Source organism: Mchenga conophoros, linkage group LG1 (genome assembly GCF_057382185.1).
Source record: "Mchenga conophoros isolate Kocher_MC1m ecotype Shallow Benthic linkage group LG1, M_conophoros_male_GT1.1, whole genome shotgun sequence".
Classification (NCBI taxonomy): domain Eukaryota; kingdom Metazoa; phylum Chordata; class Actinopteri; order Cichliformes; family Cichlidae; genus Mchenga; species Mchenga conophoros.
This window is the reverse complement of record NC_140526.1, coordinates 29842794-29862470: the sequence shown is the minus strand read 5'-3', so window position 1 is coordinate 29862470 and position 19677 is coordinate 29842794. Positions and strand designations below refer to the sequence as shown.

General features: G+C 42.1%; 1 protein-coding gene across 6 annotated transcripts; it reads right to left on the bottom strand.

Annotated features, from left to right (window-relative positions):
• Window positions 1-825: 825 nt before the first annotated feature.
• On the bottom strand, window positions 826-9081 carry skor1a (SKI family transcriptional corepressor 1a). Of its 6 annotated transcripts, none has more exons than XM_085274208.1 (9): window positions 8862-9081; window positions 6100-7873; window positions 5419-5509; window positions 5265-5333; window positions 5040-5102; window positions 4176-4250; window positions 3866-3940; window positions 3153-3218; window positions 826-1990 (listed from the first exon to the last, which is right to left on the bottom strand). In XM_085274208.1, exons 2-9 carry the CDS (start codon window positions 7861-7863, stop codon window positions 1893-1895), a joined length of 2301 nt encoding a protein of 766 aa, XP_085130334.1. In that variant the 5' UTR covers window positions 7864-7873; window positions 8862-9081; the 3' UTR covers window positions 826-1892. The 6 variants fall into 6 exon arrangements, with proteins under 6 accessions (XP_085130334.1, XP_085130351.1, XP_085130342.1 ...); XM_085274225.1 differs by having other exon boundaries at window positions 826-1987; XM_085274216.1 differs by lacking the exon at window positions 8862-9081 and adding an exon at window positions 8244-8347.
• Window positions 9082-19677: the final 10596 nt, after the last annotated feature.

Sequence of the window (19677 nt, the reverse complement as noted above, 5' to 3'; positions counted from 1 at the left end):
ACACCCAATGAGACAAAATGACCATGACGAGACATAAAATGACCAAAAAACAGATGCAACATAATGGCCGAGAGGAACAAATCCATGGCAAAGAGATGTAAAATGCCTTAAAAAATGATACAAAATAACAATAAAGAGACAGAAGAAATAGAAACCTTCAACAAAGAGCTACAAAATGACCACGAGGACATGAAAAATAACTAGACGGAGCAAAACGTGGCTAAATAGATGCCACACGTTAACAGAGAGGAGAAGAGAAAACACGCTGCTGTGTCATTTGTAGTTATTTTGTGCCCAGGTTCCCGCTGTCGCATAATCCATCCATTCATATCAGACTCAATGAGCTTTTGCTTAATATTACAGCGGCTGGATAACACTACAGTAAAGCAGCCAATCGTTCCCGCCGTAGTTGTGCTCAGCTCTGCGGGCCTCGTTAGTATTCAGAGGGAATGAGCTTTGCCACGCAGGGCAATTACGTTCACAGAAAATTAACATTCATTGTGTCTCAGTGACATTATGTGAGTATCTCTCTCAGCATCCAGGGACCGAGAGCTGTGTAATCAATATCTATTAGTCCTCCCATCAGAAGAATTAGATTTCACTATTAGATCAGCCTGCTCCCCTGACTCGACGTCAAACATTATAAGTTGACTGGACATGTCATGCACCGATGTAGCTGCCTAATGAAAGAGATCATGTTGAACTCAAATACAATAAGGCGAAATATGAGCCACCTCACGAGGAGTTATTCTGCGCGGAGGCCAGCAGGTGTCAGGCTCGCACCGGTGAAAGAAACCAATGGAGTAAAAGGCTACAGAGCAGAAAGTGGCTTCACATTTTATTCATATGGACATGAGTGCATACAGAAACTGGTAAATTGTGAGTAAATCAAGTCAGAAACTGGCATTTGTTTCTATTTCCCACAGTGTCTTCTCCATATAAAAAAGACAGTCACGTGGACAAGAAAGGATTTTTTGGTTGTGTCTCACAGATGAATGTCACCATGGAAAACCCTGGCACAGAGAAAGTGATGGATTTGTGTCTAAAATGCACATGAGATTACAAAAAAAGACTTCAGAGCTGGCGTGACGCGACACTCGGTGAAAGAAAAGTCTTTTATTGTTTGATGTGAAACCTGAAGGGCTGCTGAGTTAAGTGCTCGTAATAACAATAATAATGTGCTCTATTCAAACCATAAACATACTCGTAGTTCTGATGAGAGAATTTGGTCAAATTCATGACTTGTGCCCATTTAAAGTGCTTAACCACGTACAGTGTTACAAATCATCTAAACAATAAGTTAAATCCAGTACAGATAAATAACAAACATATGTAAAAATCCAACATATTCAAACAAGCAACAGAATCTAAACAATGAGATACATTTTGAACTTAATATCACAAATGTACATTGCACATCGTCACATGATATATATACTGTATGTATATAGTGTTGGGTTTTTTTCTTCTTCTCTTTCTTTTCAGAATAGCTCAAGAGCAGACAGCTTTACTCGGGGACACTCCTTGGTTTGAGCTTTGCAGCTTCACGTCTACAATCCTGTGATTCCCAACATAAACTCTGTGTGTAAGCAAACCCTGATCTCTCTAATACAAGAGTTCAGTTTTATTCGTTTTCTTTTATTATTTTGAGGAGGCGTCAAATCCCTCTCCTCTGAGTCTCGATGGGTTTGCTCAAGTCAGGTGCTAAAATCAGCAGTGCATCTGTACAGCAGGTTGGTGCTCCTTGGTGGGAGGTGAGAGCTCTTGAGGCGGGCCTGTGTGTTCATATCTATGTATGTGCGTGTGTGTATATATGTGTTGCTTTTTTTTATTATTATTTTTTTTTATTTTTTTGGGCTGTGCTGGGGTCAGGTGCTGTGTTGTGCCAGGCACTAGGGAGGCAGCAGCGGGGGTTTGAAGGTGCAGGCTCCGGTGCACTGACGGGGGGTGAGCATCTTGCAGGAGAAATGGTGAAGGGCGTCGTGAGCTTCTGGGGAGGAACGAGTCCATCAGTGAGAACATGCAGCGGAAATGCAGACAATGCAACCTCACAAACTACCGATGACACAATGAAGTGTGAGTTGGATCTATGCCTCCTCTGATCTTGTAAAGAGTAACAATACTCACATATTCAACCCTTATTTTCTTTCTACTTGTTGTAAATGTTCCTCGTGTCCTAAGATGACTTCAGTGTAAGTGACAGGGGGGGAAAAAAATCCCTTCGCCCCCGCCTCCCAAGTCCTATTTACTCTTTGTTTCCACAAATTTGAACTTTCCCACCAAATGTTGTTCAAATTTGAAGAGAATTAATTAACATTTCTGTTAATTAAATGAAACAGTTGGTGGAGCTAACTCCCCGTTCGCCGCCATTAAACCACTGCAGAAGAAGAGGAAGCAGCAAGGAGACATAATCAGAAAATCAGCAGTAAAACCTCAAAACGTTGGACAACGATGTGAAAAGGAATAGAAAGAAGACAGGAAATAAAGCGCATTTCCACTCATTTTTGGGGTTTGCTTGAATTTGGCCACATTCTCCTTATTTCTTTTTGCAAATTGGGCCATAATTTTTATTATCTTCACTGGGTGTTAAAGTCATATGACTTACAAATGCTCTTTCCAGCTCACCTTTATTAATAAGCATTTTCCATTACGTACAAATTCATGCAAAATGCATTTGCAGCTGGGGTATTTTTTTGGGGTTTTTTTGCACAGATTAAGTATACAGACAATCAGATGGATGGAAAGGTTGTAAAAACACAATGTTTCTGTGCTGAGCTGTGGTGGAGGACCAGTAAAAAAAAAAAGAGGGAAAATAAGCTGTAAATAAGTGCCAGTTTGGAAGATGGGCACTTTATTTGAGTGCTGCCTGCTGTGGCTTTTTGGTCACTTACACTGAAATCGCTTGAAGAGCCACCAGGAGGAACACAGCGGTGCTTTCAGTGTTTTAATGTGTGCATGTGAGCACTGCCTTGAGACTGTTTTGAAAATTGTAAACCTACCCCTTATTGCTTTTTGTTGTTGGTGGTGGTGGTAATTTAAATATTGTCTATTGATCACTGATCACAGGAGATGTTTAATAAAAAGTTCCACTTGCATATTTAGAATTGAAGGCAAAGATTACACGTATTCCTTCTTGGACCAGATAAAATTACCTTTTAGCTTCTGTTGTATTGCATAACGAGCCTTTCTCTCTTGGTCCAACTCGCTGCACAAAGTGTCTATCGAAAAAAATGAAATGAATACAAAAAATAAATAAATAAAATAAGTAAAAATGTAAACTGCTGTTGGAGGATGTGAGGTGGAGGAGTGTAATGTATGTTGTTTGCCCCTGTGGTATTTAGAGTGACCCCTCTGTGTACTTGAACCCTGTATTTAAACTACTGTAACACTAAACCAATCCTTTAACGGGCGGCATTAGTTGCTGTCTACTGCATGTAACCGATACAGCACTACATAATGGTCTGTCTATTCAATTTTCCAGAGCATGATTTAGGAGAAAATAACCTTTGGTAACAAAACAATGCGGTTTCAATTTCACCTTTTGATATCTAATAATTTACTGAACTGCTGGACACAAAAAAAAAAGTATGAAATTTACAGGAAAAAGCCTGGACACAAATTGCCAATATTTCAATATGCAAGTGTCACTTTTCCTTTCTTTTTCTTTTTTCCTTTTTAGTTCAGTGCATGGTTTTTTTGTTTTCAGATGGATTACAATGCTTTATGATATTTAAACGTTTTTGTGGCTCCATTTTTCCCCCTCATAAACTTAAAGAGCATTGATCTACATCTGCTTTACAGTCAGAGTCTATGGAGGCGCACAATATATGTGTATATATATAGAGAGAGAAGGAGAGAGACAAACCTCGAACAATCTGCAGCTGCTGGACCATTTCCTCTCTGTAGGACAGCTCACGCTTCATTTGATCCTGAAAATTATCTGAAGAGTACCGAAGGCCACATCAGATGGAAACTCTGACTTTGTGGGGATACATTTAAAGACACAATCCAGGATTCAAAGGAGAAAAAAAGAATAAAAACTCCCTCTCCTGCAAATAGTTTGGCTGTAAAGCACGGCCTGTTTTTAAAAATCCAGACAGAGATGTAAAATGCGTGTCTCTCTCTCTCTGTCTGTGTCACTTTCACTCACAAAAACACGCTCGTGATGCTCCCACCTTTTAAATGCTGGAATTCTCTCTCCAACTTCTTCCTCAGCTCCACTTGTTCCACGAGCTGCTTCTGTAATTCCTCTGCACAAAAACAAAAAAACATCACCAATCACCACAAATCAGCAGCTTTTCCTAAAGCGCGCACACACACACACTTCCACTTACAATGATATATTCTTGAATTTTCAGCACATAAAGATTTATGCGAGCCGCACTCTCAGGTGCGTTCACAGCCTCGATAACAACCATTTTCACTGTTTTCCTTTCTCGCTGCCACAGTAATTGCCATGCATTGCCTGGAGGTGGAGACGATAATAATGGAGTCCCAGGGTTTTTCCAAGCGTTGTAAAATAATTAGCTGCCGTGCCTCGGGGTTATGGCTCTGTTCGTTAAAATATTAATAGCCTCTAAACGATTTCCTCTTATAATAATAAGTCAAAACTCCTACATCTTGTGATTAAGTGGTTAACAACTATGGAAACACTTTAGGCCTAAAAAAAATTTAAATAAATAAAAATGGAAATGCACATTTGGATTCTGGCACGCCATCTTTAACAGGCTGGGGGTATTTAGCTCTGTTTAAAATGAGGTGGAACTCAATATTTAATGTTCATTTAATAAAAAAATACTATATTTGAAAATGTTTGCGGTCTTGTTAGATTTAATGCAATCCAAACTGCTTAAGCAAACTCGTTAATATTTAAAATAACACTTAAATTTAGTCCTGATTAGATGCAGTGACCAGCACAGCTTTTAACACACCCTGTGTGTACTCAAATAAAAAAAAAAAATGGAGTAACAATTACTGGCACTTTATATCACCTCCTTCTCAATTCTAATCCATATTCGGGCTTGAAAAGGGCCTCCTACCTTTAGCCATGTTCTGCAGGTCTCTTTCGTGCACGCTGATGTCGATGCGTAAAGCTCCATCGGCTGCGCACAAATAAAAAAAACTAACAATAAAAACCTGATTAACTGTAACACTATAAAAAGCTGCTGAATAAAAGTATCGAACCAGCCCAAAGTGGTCAGATGTGGCGATAATTAAAAGTAAAGACGATTTTTAAAACAGCAGATAACAGAATGATTAACGACCTTGTCTGTCCTGCTCCTGGTAGGACGTTGCAGTGCGCTGGGTCTGTATTTCAGACACGTGGTGAACACCTAGAAGCGAACAAGCCACAAACATTTTCAGGTAAAGGACGAGGAGACGCTCCCGCTCGCATTAATAACCCGGATCGGTAATTACCGTTGGATCTGCGGGGGCTGCTCGATTGTTTGGACCCAAACGTGGAAGGCTCGTTCAGAAGCACGTGGCCGTCCTTTTCATGAGCATACACCTGTAAAAGGAACAATCGTCTTTAATAGCGGCACAGCAATTATTGGTCATTTGGTGCACGCAATTTACGCTCTTTTATTTTTTTAAGAAAATAAAAGGAGTGGCTTGATGTGAAGATGGTGAAAGAAGCGGGGTTATTAAAGTATTTTGATTTTAATTAATATTTCTGCAGATTTGTGCAAATTGGGATACAGTGGTTTAATTAACATTGAAAACGGGAAAAAACAGTGTGTGTGTGTGTGTGTGTGTGTGTGTGTGTGTGTGTGTGTGTGTGTGTGTGTGTGTGTGTGTGTGTGTGTGTGTGTTATGTTGTATCTATTAAAAAATGTTGCTGTAACTGAATTTGGGAGAAAATCGTGGACTCAGGCAGTTTCACTGCAGGTGGTCCAAACACTCCCCACTAACCACTCTTACGACTAATATCTATAATAAATAATAAACACATATCTACATCTGGAATTTCCTTTCTCAAAGTCTGAATGAGGCTAATATGTTAATGCACTCTCTAATTCTCTAATCTTATTTTCTACAACTGTGACAATTCAACTCGCCCCAAGGGGATCATTAAAGTTTCATTTAATCTAATCTTACTTCATGAAGAGGGGAGCCATTACGCATCTGTCTGTCCTCATCCGATGACCCAGTGTGAGCGGAATCCTCCGGTGATGCTGCGACCGCCTCGGGGCTTGAGGCTGCATCGGCCTGCTCCTGACTCTCCTCAGCACCCGAGCACACCCGCTCCGGTACAGGGGAGTCGCGGTGGTCTCCTCCCGGTGATATCCGGATCGGATCCTCTTCGCCTTGTCCCCGGTTGGACTCCACGTCCACGTCCAGGTCGTCGTCGTCGTCCACCACGCTGTCTCTGTCCGGTGATATCGATCTGTAGCTGGAGCTCTCGCTGATAAAATCCGGGGACAGGTAGCCGGGGCGTATCCCGTAGGAGTCCCGGTTGCCGTACAGTTTGGCAATGGTCTCTGCGTCTTTGACGACGGGTCTAAAGGCGGAGATATAGCTGATTTTCCTCTGAGAGGTCTCGTCCCCGGACTTGTCCTCGTCGTTCCGGGTGGAGGAGGACTGGGAGCTGGGGCAGCGCTCTCCGCCGTCCTGCTGGTGGTGAGGGTGGTGGTTGGTGTCTTTTGGTGTGTTTGCGCCCCTCTCGCTCTGGTCCGACAGGTCGAGTTCGGCCGGCCGGACGCTCAGCAGCTCTGGGGGAGGTTTGGGTGGGGAGCCCGGGTAGGGCGGCATCGGTAGGCCTCCAGCTGCAGGCCAAAACATGGGGAAGGCCGGGTAGATCGGATCCTTTGTGCCGGGCCAAAACACACCGGGGATGTTGTTTTTGTTCACGTCAGGCACCCCGTCGCTCTTTTTCTGACACAGCCCATAACTAGGGAAGCCGTAGGGGTGGTGAGGGAACAGAGGTGGGGGGATTTTCTGAAGCATGCCAAAGCTCTTGCTGGGCACCGGGATGACCGGGTAACTCCGTTCGCCCCTCGCCAGACTCAGGTTGTTGCTCCCCTGATCCTCGTCGCAGCGCAATGTTTTGTGGGGGATCTCCGGGGAGCTGCTTTGAACCAGGCTGGACGAGGCCTGTGATTTCATGGGCGAGGACATCCCCGAGCCGCTCATGGGCAGAGTCCTCTTTCTGCTCCCCCCGTTGAACATGGCCTTCACATCCTCCCACGCGTGGCAAATATCATCATTGGATTTTTTTTCCGTCAGTTTCAAATGGCGTCTCCACGAATTGAAGTTGGCCGCGTCCGGCTGCAGATACTTGGACTCTGGGGTGCGGTGGGAGTGGAAAATGAATTTATTGGGAGAGAAATACATGTTGCAAAAGCTGCACTTGATGCACTTCGCTCTGGAGCTGTTGTATCTCGCGGGTATAAAGCTGCCCCTGCTGCCCCATGCGCACTCGTGAGACACGTCAAATGCAAAATTTTCTGGTAGCTTTGGCGGGCTGTGCGCTCCCAGGAAGGACTTGCAGAGCCTCTCGGCCTCCCTTTTGGTGATCATGCCGCAGCGCCTGGAGGAAATGGGCATAGCCCCGGCCCGGCGCAGGAGTTCCAGCTGCACCGGCGTGCACTGCACACAGGTGATGCCCAGAGCCACCCGGCGGTTGTGTATCTCGTTGTAGCTGTAGTTTTTCAGCAAGGTGTTGGAAATCTGCGCCAGACACAGTCTCTCCTTGCCGTCTATGACAAGAGACACGATGGGCACCCCGTACAGGGATGTCTCACTCACTTGGTTCGGTTTGAGAGAGCCGGGGCTGGAAAAGCTCTGCGCGCCCTGCTTTAAACTTGGGGAAGAGCTAGCGTCTCGTCCCGCGTCTCGAAGCTGTCCGGGCATCGACTCCATCCCTGGAAGCCTGTGAGTCAAACAGAAGACAAGACAGTGAACCGGAGGCCCGTGGGGTTGTTTACGCAAGCACTATATGTTTACCGTGTTCTGAATCTTCGCATGACTCAAGTCTGCGAGAAAAATGAAAAACATCACAGAAAACGAATAAAAATACTTTAAAACGCCTAAATAATAACCATTTGAAAGGCAAATATTAAATATATATTATTTCCGTATTATTATAATCGGCATTGACCAAAAATTATATATATAAAAGTAATTATTACAATTGTGTCATAATTAAAATGAAGCAATAGCAGAGGGTCTTTTAACTGTTTGAATAATAATAATAATAATAATAATAATAATAATAATAATAATAATAATAATAATAATACTTTTTAAGTGAAATTAATTAGACGTATTTATTATTTCAGCATGATTTCCGTGCTCTCTGCCTCCTCTCCTGTCCTACAGGCTCCTGCGCGTTGGTGGATCTACTTCTACCGCTACTCTTTATCCTGAAATCGGCTCAGCCGTTAAGGGGGAACTACTTAAGGGTCACATAAGAATCTTATAGGTGGATAAGGACAGAAGGAAAATGCAGCCTGAGCTGCGTCAATGCGCTTAGCGGAGAGGAAAAGAACAACTATAAGCCGCTTTCCCGCGAGCTAATTACACAGGTCCAAGCGTGCGTCTTTGCATTGTAAATAAAAGACCAGGCCCATATATAATTAAAGCTTCTGCGCAGATTAGCCGCATACGACTGCTCGAAATTAGGTTGAAGCGGGCCTATCTCACGTTCCCCTGCGCGTACTTAACTTTCTGCGTCTCTTGTGCCAAAACGCACGCAAACCCCTGCTTTTATTTAGTTACTATTTTGAAGTATTACGAAGCCACTGATACAGCCGAGTTACGGTCAAATCGCGAGAAATTAAATTAAATTAGCTGTTGTAAATTGTTGTTGTAATTTTAGGATGAATTTGGTGATAAGGAAAACAAAAACAGAGACATACCTTTCTCTCCTGTAAAAGCAACACACCGTAGGGGAAGTCAGGCTGGGAAATCAATATTAACAATAAATAAAATGAAAATAAACAGACAAAAATTGAGAGAGTCCAGAGAGGGAAAGAGGATGGAGAAAAGAAGGCGCACTGGCAGTGAAAGCGCTGAGGAGGAGCCTTTATTTCAGTGCATTTCAGGGCAGGCAGCAGCACGCGGGACCTCCATCCTGTCGGAGCAAGGGGAGGTGACTGGCGCGCAGACAGGAAACACATGGCACCTCTCTCTCTCTCTCTCTCTCTCTCTCTCCCCCCCCCCCCCCCCCCCCCTCTCTGTGTCTTGTCATGCTGGTGTGTAATGGCTCTCTCTCTCTCTGAGTCTCACCCTCTCTCTCTCTCTGCAGCTCAAACATGATCAGAAACAAAAATATCAATTAGGCCCCTGCTGACCCCAGATGGAAAATCATTTTGGCCCTCAGACTCGTGATTATATATTTATTTATTTGCTATTATATATAAATTAAGAAGGAGACATCGTGACATCATCGGAGATATCTGCACAAAGATACCAAAAATAAAGGAAAAATATAACGCCACAGTCGTGACCCTTTTCTGAACCCAGTCAAGGACCCTCTAGGGGGCCTCCACCCGGATCCCATAATGTTGTCGGGGAGGTAATCACCGCTGGTCTTAACAGATCGGGCTCGGTGTGTATTAATGATAAGCTCCGATCTAATCACGCAGATCTTGTATTATTTCCGCCGAAGTTGGAGCTCACCGACAAACCGGAGTGGCACAGTGGAGGGCACCAGGAATGACTAAAGGCCCGGGCTCATCAAGTTACACGGCCATCTGTTCGGCTTCCACGCCGGCCACACAAATCAATCCCAGGCTTTGGCGATTAAAAAAGAAACAGAAAGGGGGGGGGGGGGAGTCAGAAAGGAGAAAATGATTTGAAAGACAGAAAGCAGAGAAAGACGCTTGGACCTGGAAGTGACTGTGTTTAGAGTCTTTGCGTGTAATCTGGAGTGAGCTCATGATGATGATGCCTCAGGCTGTCTCACACACACACACACACACACACACACACACACACACACACACACACACACGCGGATCAACAGAATATTTGATTCAGTCCTGTAATAACCGGATCGATGGATAATAGTGTCACTGAGATAATGCCATGCCGTTTTAGAGCAATATTTGGAAATCAAGTAAATAATACAAAGTCAGATTTGCTTTCCTACATCAGCCACACTTTTGTCTCAGGACTACACCCTTTCGGAGGCTAAATTAAAGTAAAAAACAAAACACATCTTCTACATCCAGCATTGTGATGTCACATAAAGACGGCCATAAAACATCTCACTCAATACACCTTTAGTCCCAGTTTCACTCACACAGAGAGAGACATGCTGACGCACTATTTCTCATGTTTATTGCTCTCACTAATCAGTATCAGGACTCCATTATTTACACTGTCTAAAAAAAAACAGAAGTTCATCTAAAAGTTCACTTGTGGAAGATGAAACATTAACTTATAATCAACAATCAGAGAGGAGTCAGATTTGACTCATTATGTTCGATACAAATAATTTCTCTGATGCTGTTTGAGGAACATTCGCAGAAAAAAGTCAGAAAGGTCTCACAGCTCCTGCGTGACCTGTTCTTTAGATCAGCTCAGATGTTTCCTCTGAAAATGATGACGTGTTAAAAGCCGGTGCTTTGGCTCATTTCACAGACAAACCAGCTGCAGAACATCCCCAGAGTGCCCCGCGCATGACAACTTTACTGGGCACTTATGGAGGGCGAGCAAAGCCCGGCTCTGCCATCGCACCGACCGCTGCACAAACACGCACTGACAGCAGGCAGGAAGCGGAGCAGCTCGTGGCGAATAAAACCGGGACATGCTTCACACTCTCGAGCCGAGTGCCTGCGCGTGGAGAGTGTATGAAGTGTGGCTTGGAGTGCAGAGCGAGTGACGAGCGTGTATGAAGTATCATCAGCCCGCGTGCAGCCTGAGCTCCCCAGCTTTACCTCCCTGCAATATTGATGCTGAACCTGATCCTAAGCGCATCCTCTCCTCTTTCACCATCAAGAGCCCCCCCTCCACACACACACCACCGCCCCACCCCCCAGCAGCCCCCCGCCAATAATTACAATTTTATACTGTAATTATTCCTCTCTTTTTAATTATTTAGACCGCCGACTTGAATGCAGCCATTGTCGCCGCGTATTCCGGGGGAAACGTGAGCTGACGTGGCTGGCTCAGCAGCGAGGGGGGTTTTTAATTAGACATTTCAGCGGTAATTTTAGGCGAGCTCTTACTGCTGGATGGCCTACAAATTAGCGGGCCTCATTGATATGCGCCCAATTGTTTAAACAAACCTTTAACCTGAAATATTAATGCGCCTCAGCTCACCACAGGTGAACTGCTGGGACTATTTGGCCTAAACACAACAGCGTTTTATTATTTATTTATTTATCGACTGGTTGATTTATTGATTGTTCTGTCTAATCATCTTTTGGTTCTCACTTTGTACTCTTGATTTTTTTTCTTTTTGCTAATTTATAACCGGAACATTTGAGACTTTGGCGCAAAAGTCCAGGGGCACGAAACACCACGTGGGCAAATCCTGGTCCTCGGCTCTCTCCCTTTTCTCTTTACTGTCTTCTGTCTTTCTCACACTTATTATCTACTCCAGTTTATTCAGAGTTTAAAGTGGTGACGAAGAATGTAACCTTTCCCACTCTGCACTGAGAGAGTTTCCATCCTCTTTGTTTTGGCTCATTATGATTTTTTTTTGTATTTAGGCGCTTAAAAAGCGTCTCTCTGCTTTATGTCGAGCACTTTGAAATAAAAAAAAATTACACAGACAAAAACCTCGCTTCGTCATCCTCCTTTAAACTCTGTGCTGAAGAAATGTGACAGTGATTTCTATCATTTTCAGCTAGGACACAATTTATGTCTGTTTTTTTTTCTTTTAAGCTTGATTAATTTTATTGATTTATTGCCTTATTAACAACCTCCCATTTAATCGTCTGTTTTTTCTTTCTTTTTTTTCTTTTTTTTTTTACCACTTTTTGCAATGTCCAGTGCAAAAAAGCAAAAAAGCAAATGAAATGTCTGAAGGCTCTTGTCAAAAACACCCACTGTGGGGAAACAAATGTGTCTAAAAAGAAAAAAGAAAAAAAGTGCATTAGAAAAAACTGCAGTGTTCAAACACTGCGGGGTTTTTTCTGCCTTTGTGGGACTGAAGCTGAAGCATATTCATACTTTTATGCTTGAATCCTGTCACGTGATTGAAAGAGATAAATCAAGCCCACCTCAGTCAGGACAGATTTAATAAGAGGCCAAATGTTTTATAATTAACAGTTGTATCAGCACCCTATAAAAGCGTGACCCCTATAAATCCCATTTTAGAGACCAATCAATCCTCCTCTCGGACTAAAGGGCCTATTGATCCCTCCCTGCTCGGCTCACTTAAACACTTTCTCCGCATCCTTTTTTTTGGTTTCCAGTGAAAAGAGCATTTCGATCGCACTTTTTTATTGGAGGAATGAGTGCGGGGAAGCGATGCCTCGAAAATTAAACGGTGACATTTTAATTACAGGACATTGATAAAGGGATCTGGGTAATGGCTGTGTACATGGCGGCCACTCATTGTCCCGCCTGATGTGCTAATCAAGTCGGACTGCTCTGGGGAAAAAAGGTCACCGGCCGGTACAAAAGCGGAGAGGCAGCTCGGTGGGATTTTGGGAATATGAAGGTCCGGGAGTGGCAGAAATGAAGACGCATCTCCAAACAAAAGCGCGGTCAATATCCCGGAGAGAGGCACGCCAGATGAGATCATGGAGCGTCCAAATATTAATCCCAGACATATTATCGCTATAGGTCACACGAAGCAGCAGCCATAGATCATCTGATGCTACAATTTACATGTGACAGAAAGCGTCTGTGACAGGCAGAGCTGCTGCAACACTGCTGGACTGGCTGATCACCGTCAGAGCTCCCTGCAAGCTGAAGACTGCGGAAATACAGTGATGTGACAGCACGTGTGCGTTAGAAGTTCATGTAACATCACAGTTTTAAATACTCCGGAGTTAATCGTTGCATGGGTTGAGCCCATGCAGGTGCAAACAGTGGTTTGGGGCCCTTTGTGGGTCAGGGTGACAACTTTTTACCACTCAGAACAGTATTTCTGTGCTCATATCTGAAACAAAAAGTCAAGAGTTCACCAAAGTGTTGAACAGTTCACTGATGTTTCCACCAAATTTTACAGCATTTTAAGGAATAGCTGTGCTGGGAGAATAGTGTAGGAGTCATCACAGTGTCTGCGATGTGTGCGTCTACACAGCCATCTTCTCTAGACTGTCCATCCAAATGTTGTTGCATATTTCAAGTTGGGACCAGCTAACAATCCGAGACAGCCTTCCCTCAGCCTAATCCCCAGACTTAATGAACGGCTCATTAACATGGCTTACAACTAACAAGGACACTCAGCTGGGATTCATGGTACTGCACTCGTGTCCTTTTGTGTAGGTATTTGCTTATGCAGAGTTAAGGATTATGGGTATGCAACTTACAAAGGTGGGCTCGCGTGCAGGTCTCCAGAGTAGAACATGTCTGACGCAGTAGATCACAGAAGCTTAAAGTTTCACTAGAGTCTGACCAGTATTCTCCGAGGAGTAGTGATTCTTGTGAATTGCAGAGGGACAGATGAGCCATGAGATAAGATTTTCAGTGCTTTGGCTGGATGAGGGTCCGATCATGAATGACACCATGTGTTGGCTGGATGATGATGAGCCGAAAAAGTGAGCCTCAGGAGGAAAGAGAGCAACAAGTGAGTTCATGATGAAGGGGAAAAGATCACAGAGAGTGGCTGCAGTAGACGCTTTTCATTGTTGTTTAACGCTCAGTTTCACTTCAGCTCTATGTACTTTAGAGCTTCGACCTTCTTCTCAGTGTTTGAGTACCCAGAGGGAACTGACACAAGCACAAGGAGAACATACAAATCCCACTCGGAAAGACCAAGCTGGAGTTGGAACCATGAACCTTTTTGCTGGGTGGCAGGAAAACTTAACCACAGCACCACTGTACAAACCCACCACAATGTAAAATGTCAAACAGGTTAAAAATGACACCAGAACTTTAAAGTGCTCTGAAAGACTGACATTGGCAAGTGTTTTTCAGCCATTTCCATCAATTTCATTTCTTATTATTTAATTTCAAAGAGCATAAAAGCCAAGTGTCTGCTGATTTCCAACAGTGCTGTTGGATTACCATTTTAAAGCCTTGAGTTCGGGATTTTGGCAGTTGCTATTGTGGCCTTTTTGAAAACAGATGTCATGAGCAAGGATGTGATGAGAAACTGAGGGTGGAGCACACTTATGCTAGAGCCACAGTAAAGAAAACAGTTGTCCACAGCATGACCAAAATTACTGCGATCAATGAACTTGCAATGAATTTGCCTTTGAAATGATTTCTTTGAAAACGGGGACCAGGTCTGCAATCCCTCACAGTCAGTTTCTGTCCTCAAAGCAGCTTTGTTGCATCAAGATGGTGAAAAATGGCAATAAGGCAGAATCAGTCAGCTATCACTTTGTGACTGAATGGGGTCATGTTGGCATTTAGGGTATTTGTGATAAAGCTGCAACTAACTGAGATAAAATGTTGAAAATCACATTCTATTCCTATCTCCAAACACATACAATATAGTCACAATAATTACTAGCCTTCAGATATCCAGGCAGAATTTCATAGATGAGAAGCAGAATTTCAAAATTTACCCCTTAAATAGTCACGTAGTTGCTGCAGGAGGGGGATTTAACTGCAATGACATCGATGCTTGGCAACCTGGCTTTAGGAAAACAACTAGTTGGCAAGCAGTTGAGTGGATTGCCCCATTGCAGAGATGCATCACAGACTAGCTGCGCCCATCAGCGCAGATTGAATCAGATTAGTCAAAAATGCTGGTAATCTGTCTGTGATTATAAATGAGATCCTTTACAAACCTTCACCAGTTTGTCTCAGAGTGATTGTAGTCAGTCTGAGTCGGACTGCAACTGTTTGGTGACAGGTTGCCTCCACCAGGCAATTCACTCAAACACCTTGGGATCGAAAGGGTTGCCTAAAAGTTGAGGGTCCTTTAGGGAACCAGTTGATCTTCCAAACTACTTACAATTGGTCTCCAACAACAAAATAATTTACTGGAATCACTGGGCAACCTTCCAAGTCTTACTAGCTGCCCTGAAGCTGAAGCTATTTATTTGTGACTGAGCTATTTTACAGTAGGGAAATCTCAGATAGTTAAGCACAACATGCTTTATCTTCTGTTTCACTAAATAAGTCCATAGTTTCCAGAACTTGACATCATGTTGTGTTTAACAGGACTTGAAACTAACGACTGAGGCCATGACTTCATCAGGAAAGCATTTACTGATGTATCAAATTAAGAAAGAAGTTGTTTTTTTGTTTTTTTCATTGACTTTTATACAATTTGACTGCTTTAGGCAAACAAAAGATTTGCCCCCTGCTGGACATAAGACAGATTGCAGGTTCAAGGCACTTGCACACTGGCTTCACCTTTCAGCTACTTCCATCATTTATAAAATCTATATCGGCTGTTTGATACTGACCTTTTGTTTGAAAAACATGTTCCACTTATGTTCACTCATCGTTCAACTTAAACAGATAATTGTAATGTGTTACACTTACTATAATTACAAATTCGATTGAGTCCAAAATGCATTTCATGCCTTTAGCAGAGCCTTGACTTGATACCAGAGGACAAGGCCATATCTCCATTAGTCACTGGGTTTTATTTTGGCCACATTAATTCTGATTTTGACTAATTGAATTCAATTGTCCGTGTGAGCCGTGAGAGGAGGTCAAACCCTTTCCCGGAATGCATTTATTTAAAAATGCCATTTATTAATAAAACATGCATGTCTTCTCATCTTTTGTTTCAAGAATCTTTGTTCTATTTTCTAGTCTAGCTACAGTACACAGTATTGAGTATTAGTAGCATTTAGTCAGTATAGTTGTTATTTTAAATTTCTTATCACTGGGCTTATAAAATTCATCACAGTAAAGTGTTTTCCTTTTTTTTTTATTGCTGCATATTTAGAGTTTATTAACTACACTATAAGAAACTTTGAAGTTTCTTCATTGGCACCATGCGTCCCATATTTTAGGACATCTCTCTCATTGATCTTATAGCAATGTGTCCAAGGTTGTTTTTTCTAAAGATACCATTGTAGGTATAGTATCTCTCACCTCCTGAGGATCGGGTAACCTCAATCAGAAAATCATTGTGCTGAGGAAAGATTTCATTAAATGACCAAATTATAGACGGGTTTTAAAATTCTCACTGTCCTTTTCCTTTCTGGGACTTCTTTCAAAGGGCTGTTATACATTCAATACAACACAGCACTGACTGACAGCGTGCTGCTTAGACCTATGTCAGGATATGCCTTCATAGCTCTGCTGCATTACACACAGCTGCATAATTCTTAAATTAAGCTGCCTGCCAATAGTTGTAGAGCTGCTTTGAAACAGAAACTTTTATGAAAAGCATCGTACAAGGTCTCTGACCGAGGAGCAAAGTATCACTTAGATTAAGTGCCACAACAGAGCTGTGAAGGCCACAGCTCTGTTGAGGATATGAATAATCAGACTGTTTATTTAATATAACAGTGACAGCGAAAATAATGCTTATGTGATCTTTACATTAGCTCTTTTTTGTGAGATCGTAAGCACTTGATGCTTGTAATGTCATTGTTCAGCTCAATGCAGCAAAAGTCCACAAGGTAAAGCAAAAATTACAATTTTACTTACAAATGTTATAAAACCAGAAGAGATGGCAAACAGGAGGTGCAGGAAGAGACTGAATGCAGAGCAGCAGAGAGGTAAGTCAGGGGAACTTAGGTGTGCAAGCTGGCAGTGGGTGCATAGAGGTCCTGAGGCGGGGGGGTTGTGTTCTGCACTGCAAGGCAGGATGGGAACAGGATGACTGGATAACTTTGTACACGGCAACAGGTTAGCCGCGTGAGGTGGAAGTAGCCTCCTGTGGACAGGTGTGGCATTGCCTGACTCAGGAACAGATTTACAAGCTAAGCTGTGGAGAAGCGCAATTTATCCAAAGCCAAACTTCCTTCTGAAGGACATTTAAAAAGGCAGCTGTCTTTTAAAGCCAGGATTAGGTGGGAAGGTGTTAGCTGAAAGTTGGGGCAGGAAGGAGGTAGTTTGATTGGTTGCTAGCTTAGCAGAAAGTTGGTTGGGGGCCTACTGGGGGCTAGCTAAATTTAGGGATAGCATCAGGGAGAGGGCGGGGTTGCGAAAACATACACATACACATTTCAATTACATATTTAAATAGAGAAAAATATTGTAGTCATTGGACATCTGGATCTGGAATTAACCAAATAGACCGCCTATGTGCTAGCTTGACTGCTCACTGGGCTAATCCCTTTTTACAGAGTTATTAGCTGTTTTAGTAGTTATTGGTGGATTTGAAATTTATATTTCCATATGAATTGAGCCCTTCTGGATTCAGAAACTCTCTGCTTCACTGGCTTTTGTTCCAGTGGTTTTGTTAATTCCCACTGTGGAGATGTACAAGATTTTAAACATGGCAAAAAGATGCAAACACAGTGTCAGGCTGCACGTCTTATTGGCGGTATTCATGTTTTAAAGTCATTTCCTTCGTCAATACTGTCAGTCCAACTCAAGTCTACAGGCAGGATAGCCTTGTAAGACCATTTCTTCTTTCTTTTCTCTAGGGTCAAATAAATGGAAGATATTTTGTCAATAAGTCCTTTATTAATAATAATTTTGTTGTTTTGAATGATTTGGACTTTTTAGAATTGATTTTTATGTGCATTAAGCCTCTAACTGAGGCTTATCTCTGCCTGTTTTTGTATTTTTTTGTATTTATATATCTAGTTCTAACATTCATAACACTTATTTTGCACTTAAAAGCTATGATTTGTTTCATTTACCATCCTTCAAATTGCACTTGAGTTCAGATACACTGTTTAACAGTCAGTACATATCCACCTTCAACCAAACTGCAAAAGAAACAAAAATTCAATAAATTCCCAAGACTGAAAGACTAGAATTAAACCTTTAAATGAAGAAATTATGAAGCGCGACGAGTTAAAACACAGCACAAGTTACTGTTAAAAACTCATCAGACTGATGTCAAATACACAAGATTGGTTTACTTTTCTAACCTCAATCAAAAAGTAGTTGTTAAAGTAACTGATTCTGTTACTGGTGGACCCTCATCCTCTTTTCCTCAGTGCAAAGCTATCTGAAAACTTTCTCACTAATTCTGTAAACGAGGTGGAGAAACAGTTACCGCATCCAGCCTGATTTTTGAGTTCTATTCCCCGTGTTAATTCTGCTTCGTTTAAACAGTTTCATCCAATTACATTTTCAGTGAGAGTGGAGTCTAACAAAGAACTGCTCCTCCTGCTTCCAAGACATCATCACACCGGCCTGCTCAAAGCATTTCCCACCTTTAACCTGGCAAATTTTAAATAAATTCTCTTTAAAATATGCAGTTATTCACCCCCTGCTAAATTCACCTAATTTGCACCCTGTAATTATACACCAATCTCAAAATTGTCTCATTTATTTGAGGTTCTGGATAAAGCAATGTAATCTCAAACTGTACCTTTCATGAATAATAACACTGTTTGCACTCTTATTTGAGCACTTCATTGAGATAACCTTGTCTACTGTTTCAGTGATCACAGGAGTTGTCTCATCTTCCATTCAATTTTGCCGCTAGTCTTTAGCTCAGACTTAAACCCTGACAGGGTTTAAGTTAACTTTGCATCACAATAGACATGAGGAAACATCTCGTCTGGCACAGTTCAACTGTCAGCAAAGATGGAGGAAAAACAAATCAGATTTTGACCTTTCGTGGCACCAGATGGACACTCAGATAATTAACAGTTTTTTTTGTATTCACTTAGAAACTAAAATAAATGTGTGTACACAATTAGATAGTTTTAATAGTTTTCAGAAGGCTGCGACCACAATTGAAGAAAAAAAAAAAGTTGGGATCCTGTATAAAAGGTAAATAAGAAAGGAATGCAATGACTTTTGAATGATTTATTCACAAAATAACAAACGCTTAAACTGAGACTTTTTAATATATCATTAAAAATATTAACTGAATTTGTATTTGATTGGAGCTACGTGTCTTAGAAAAGTTGGAATGAAACTTCAACTTTGCATTATTCATTATCTGCAGTGCATAATATGACAAAAAGGTTCAGAGAATCTGGAGAAATCTCTGCGCGCAAAGGACGAGGCTGAAAATCAGCATCGGACACCTGTGATCTTCAGTCCTTTGTGCATTAAAAACAGGCATTTAGATGACTGCATGGGCTCAGCACTGCGCCATCATAAATGTTAAGGGTTAGACATCCCTGACATATATAGACTGTTATTAAAAAGAAGGGGGATGGTACAAGGTGGTCAGCATGGCCCTGTCCCAACCTTTGTTTTTTGAGAATTGTGCTACATCAAATTCACCATGAGATAAATATTATTTAAATGAGATGTTTTTGCTTTTTTTATTGGGAATAAAATATGAGTTTATTGAGTACACTGGAGAGACCAAACAGCCACTTCATAAACGCATGGCACAGCATAAAAGAGCCACCTCCACGGGACAAGACCCAGCTGTCCAGCTGCATCTAAAGGACAACGGTCACTCTTTTAAGGATGCCAATGTTCATATTTTAGAAGAGAAGACAGATGGTTTGAAAGAGGAGTGAAAGAAGCCATCTATGTCCACTGTGAACAACT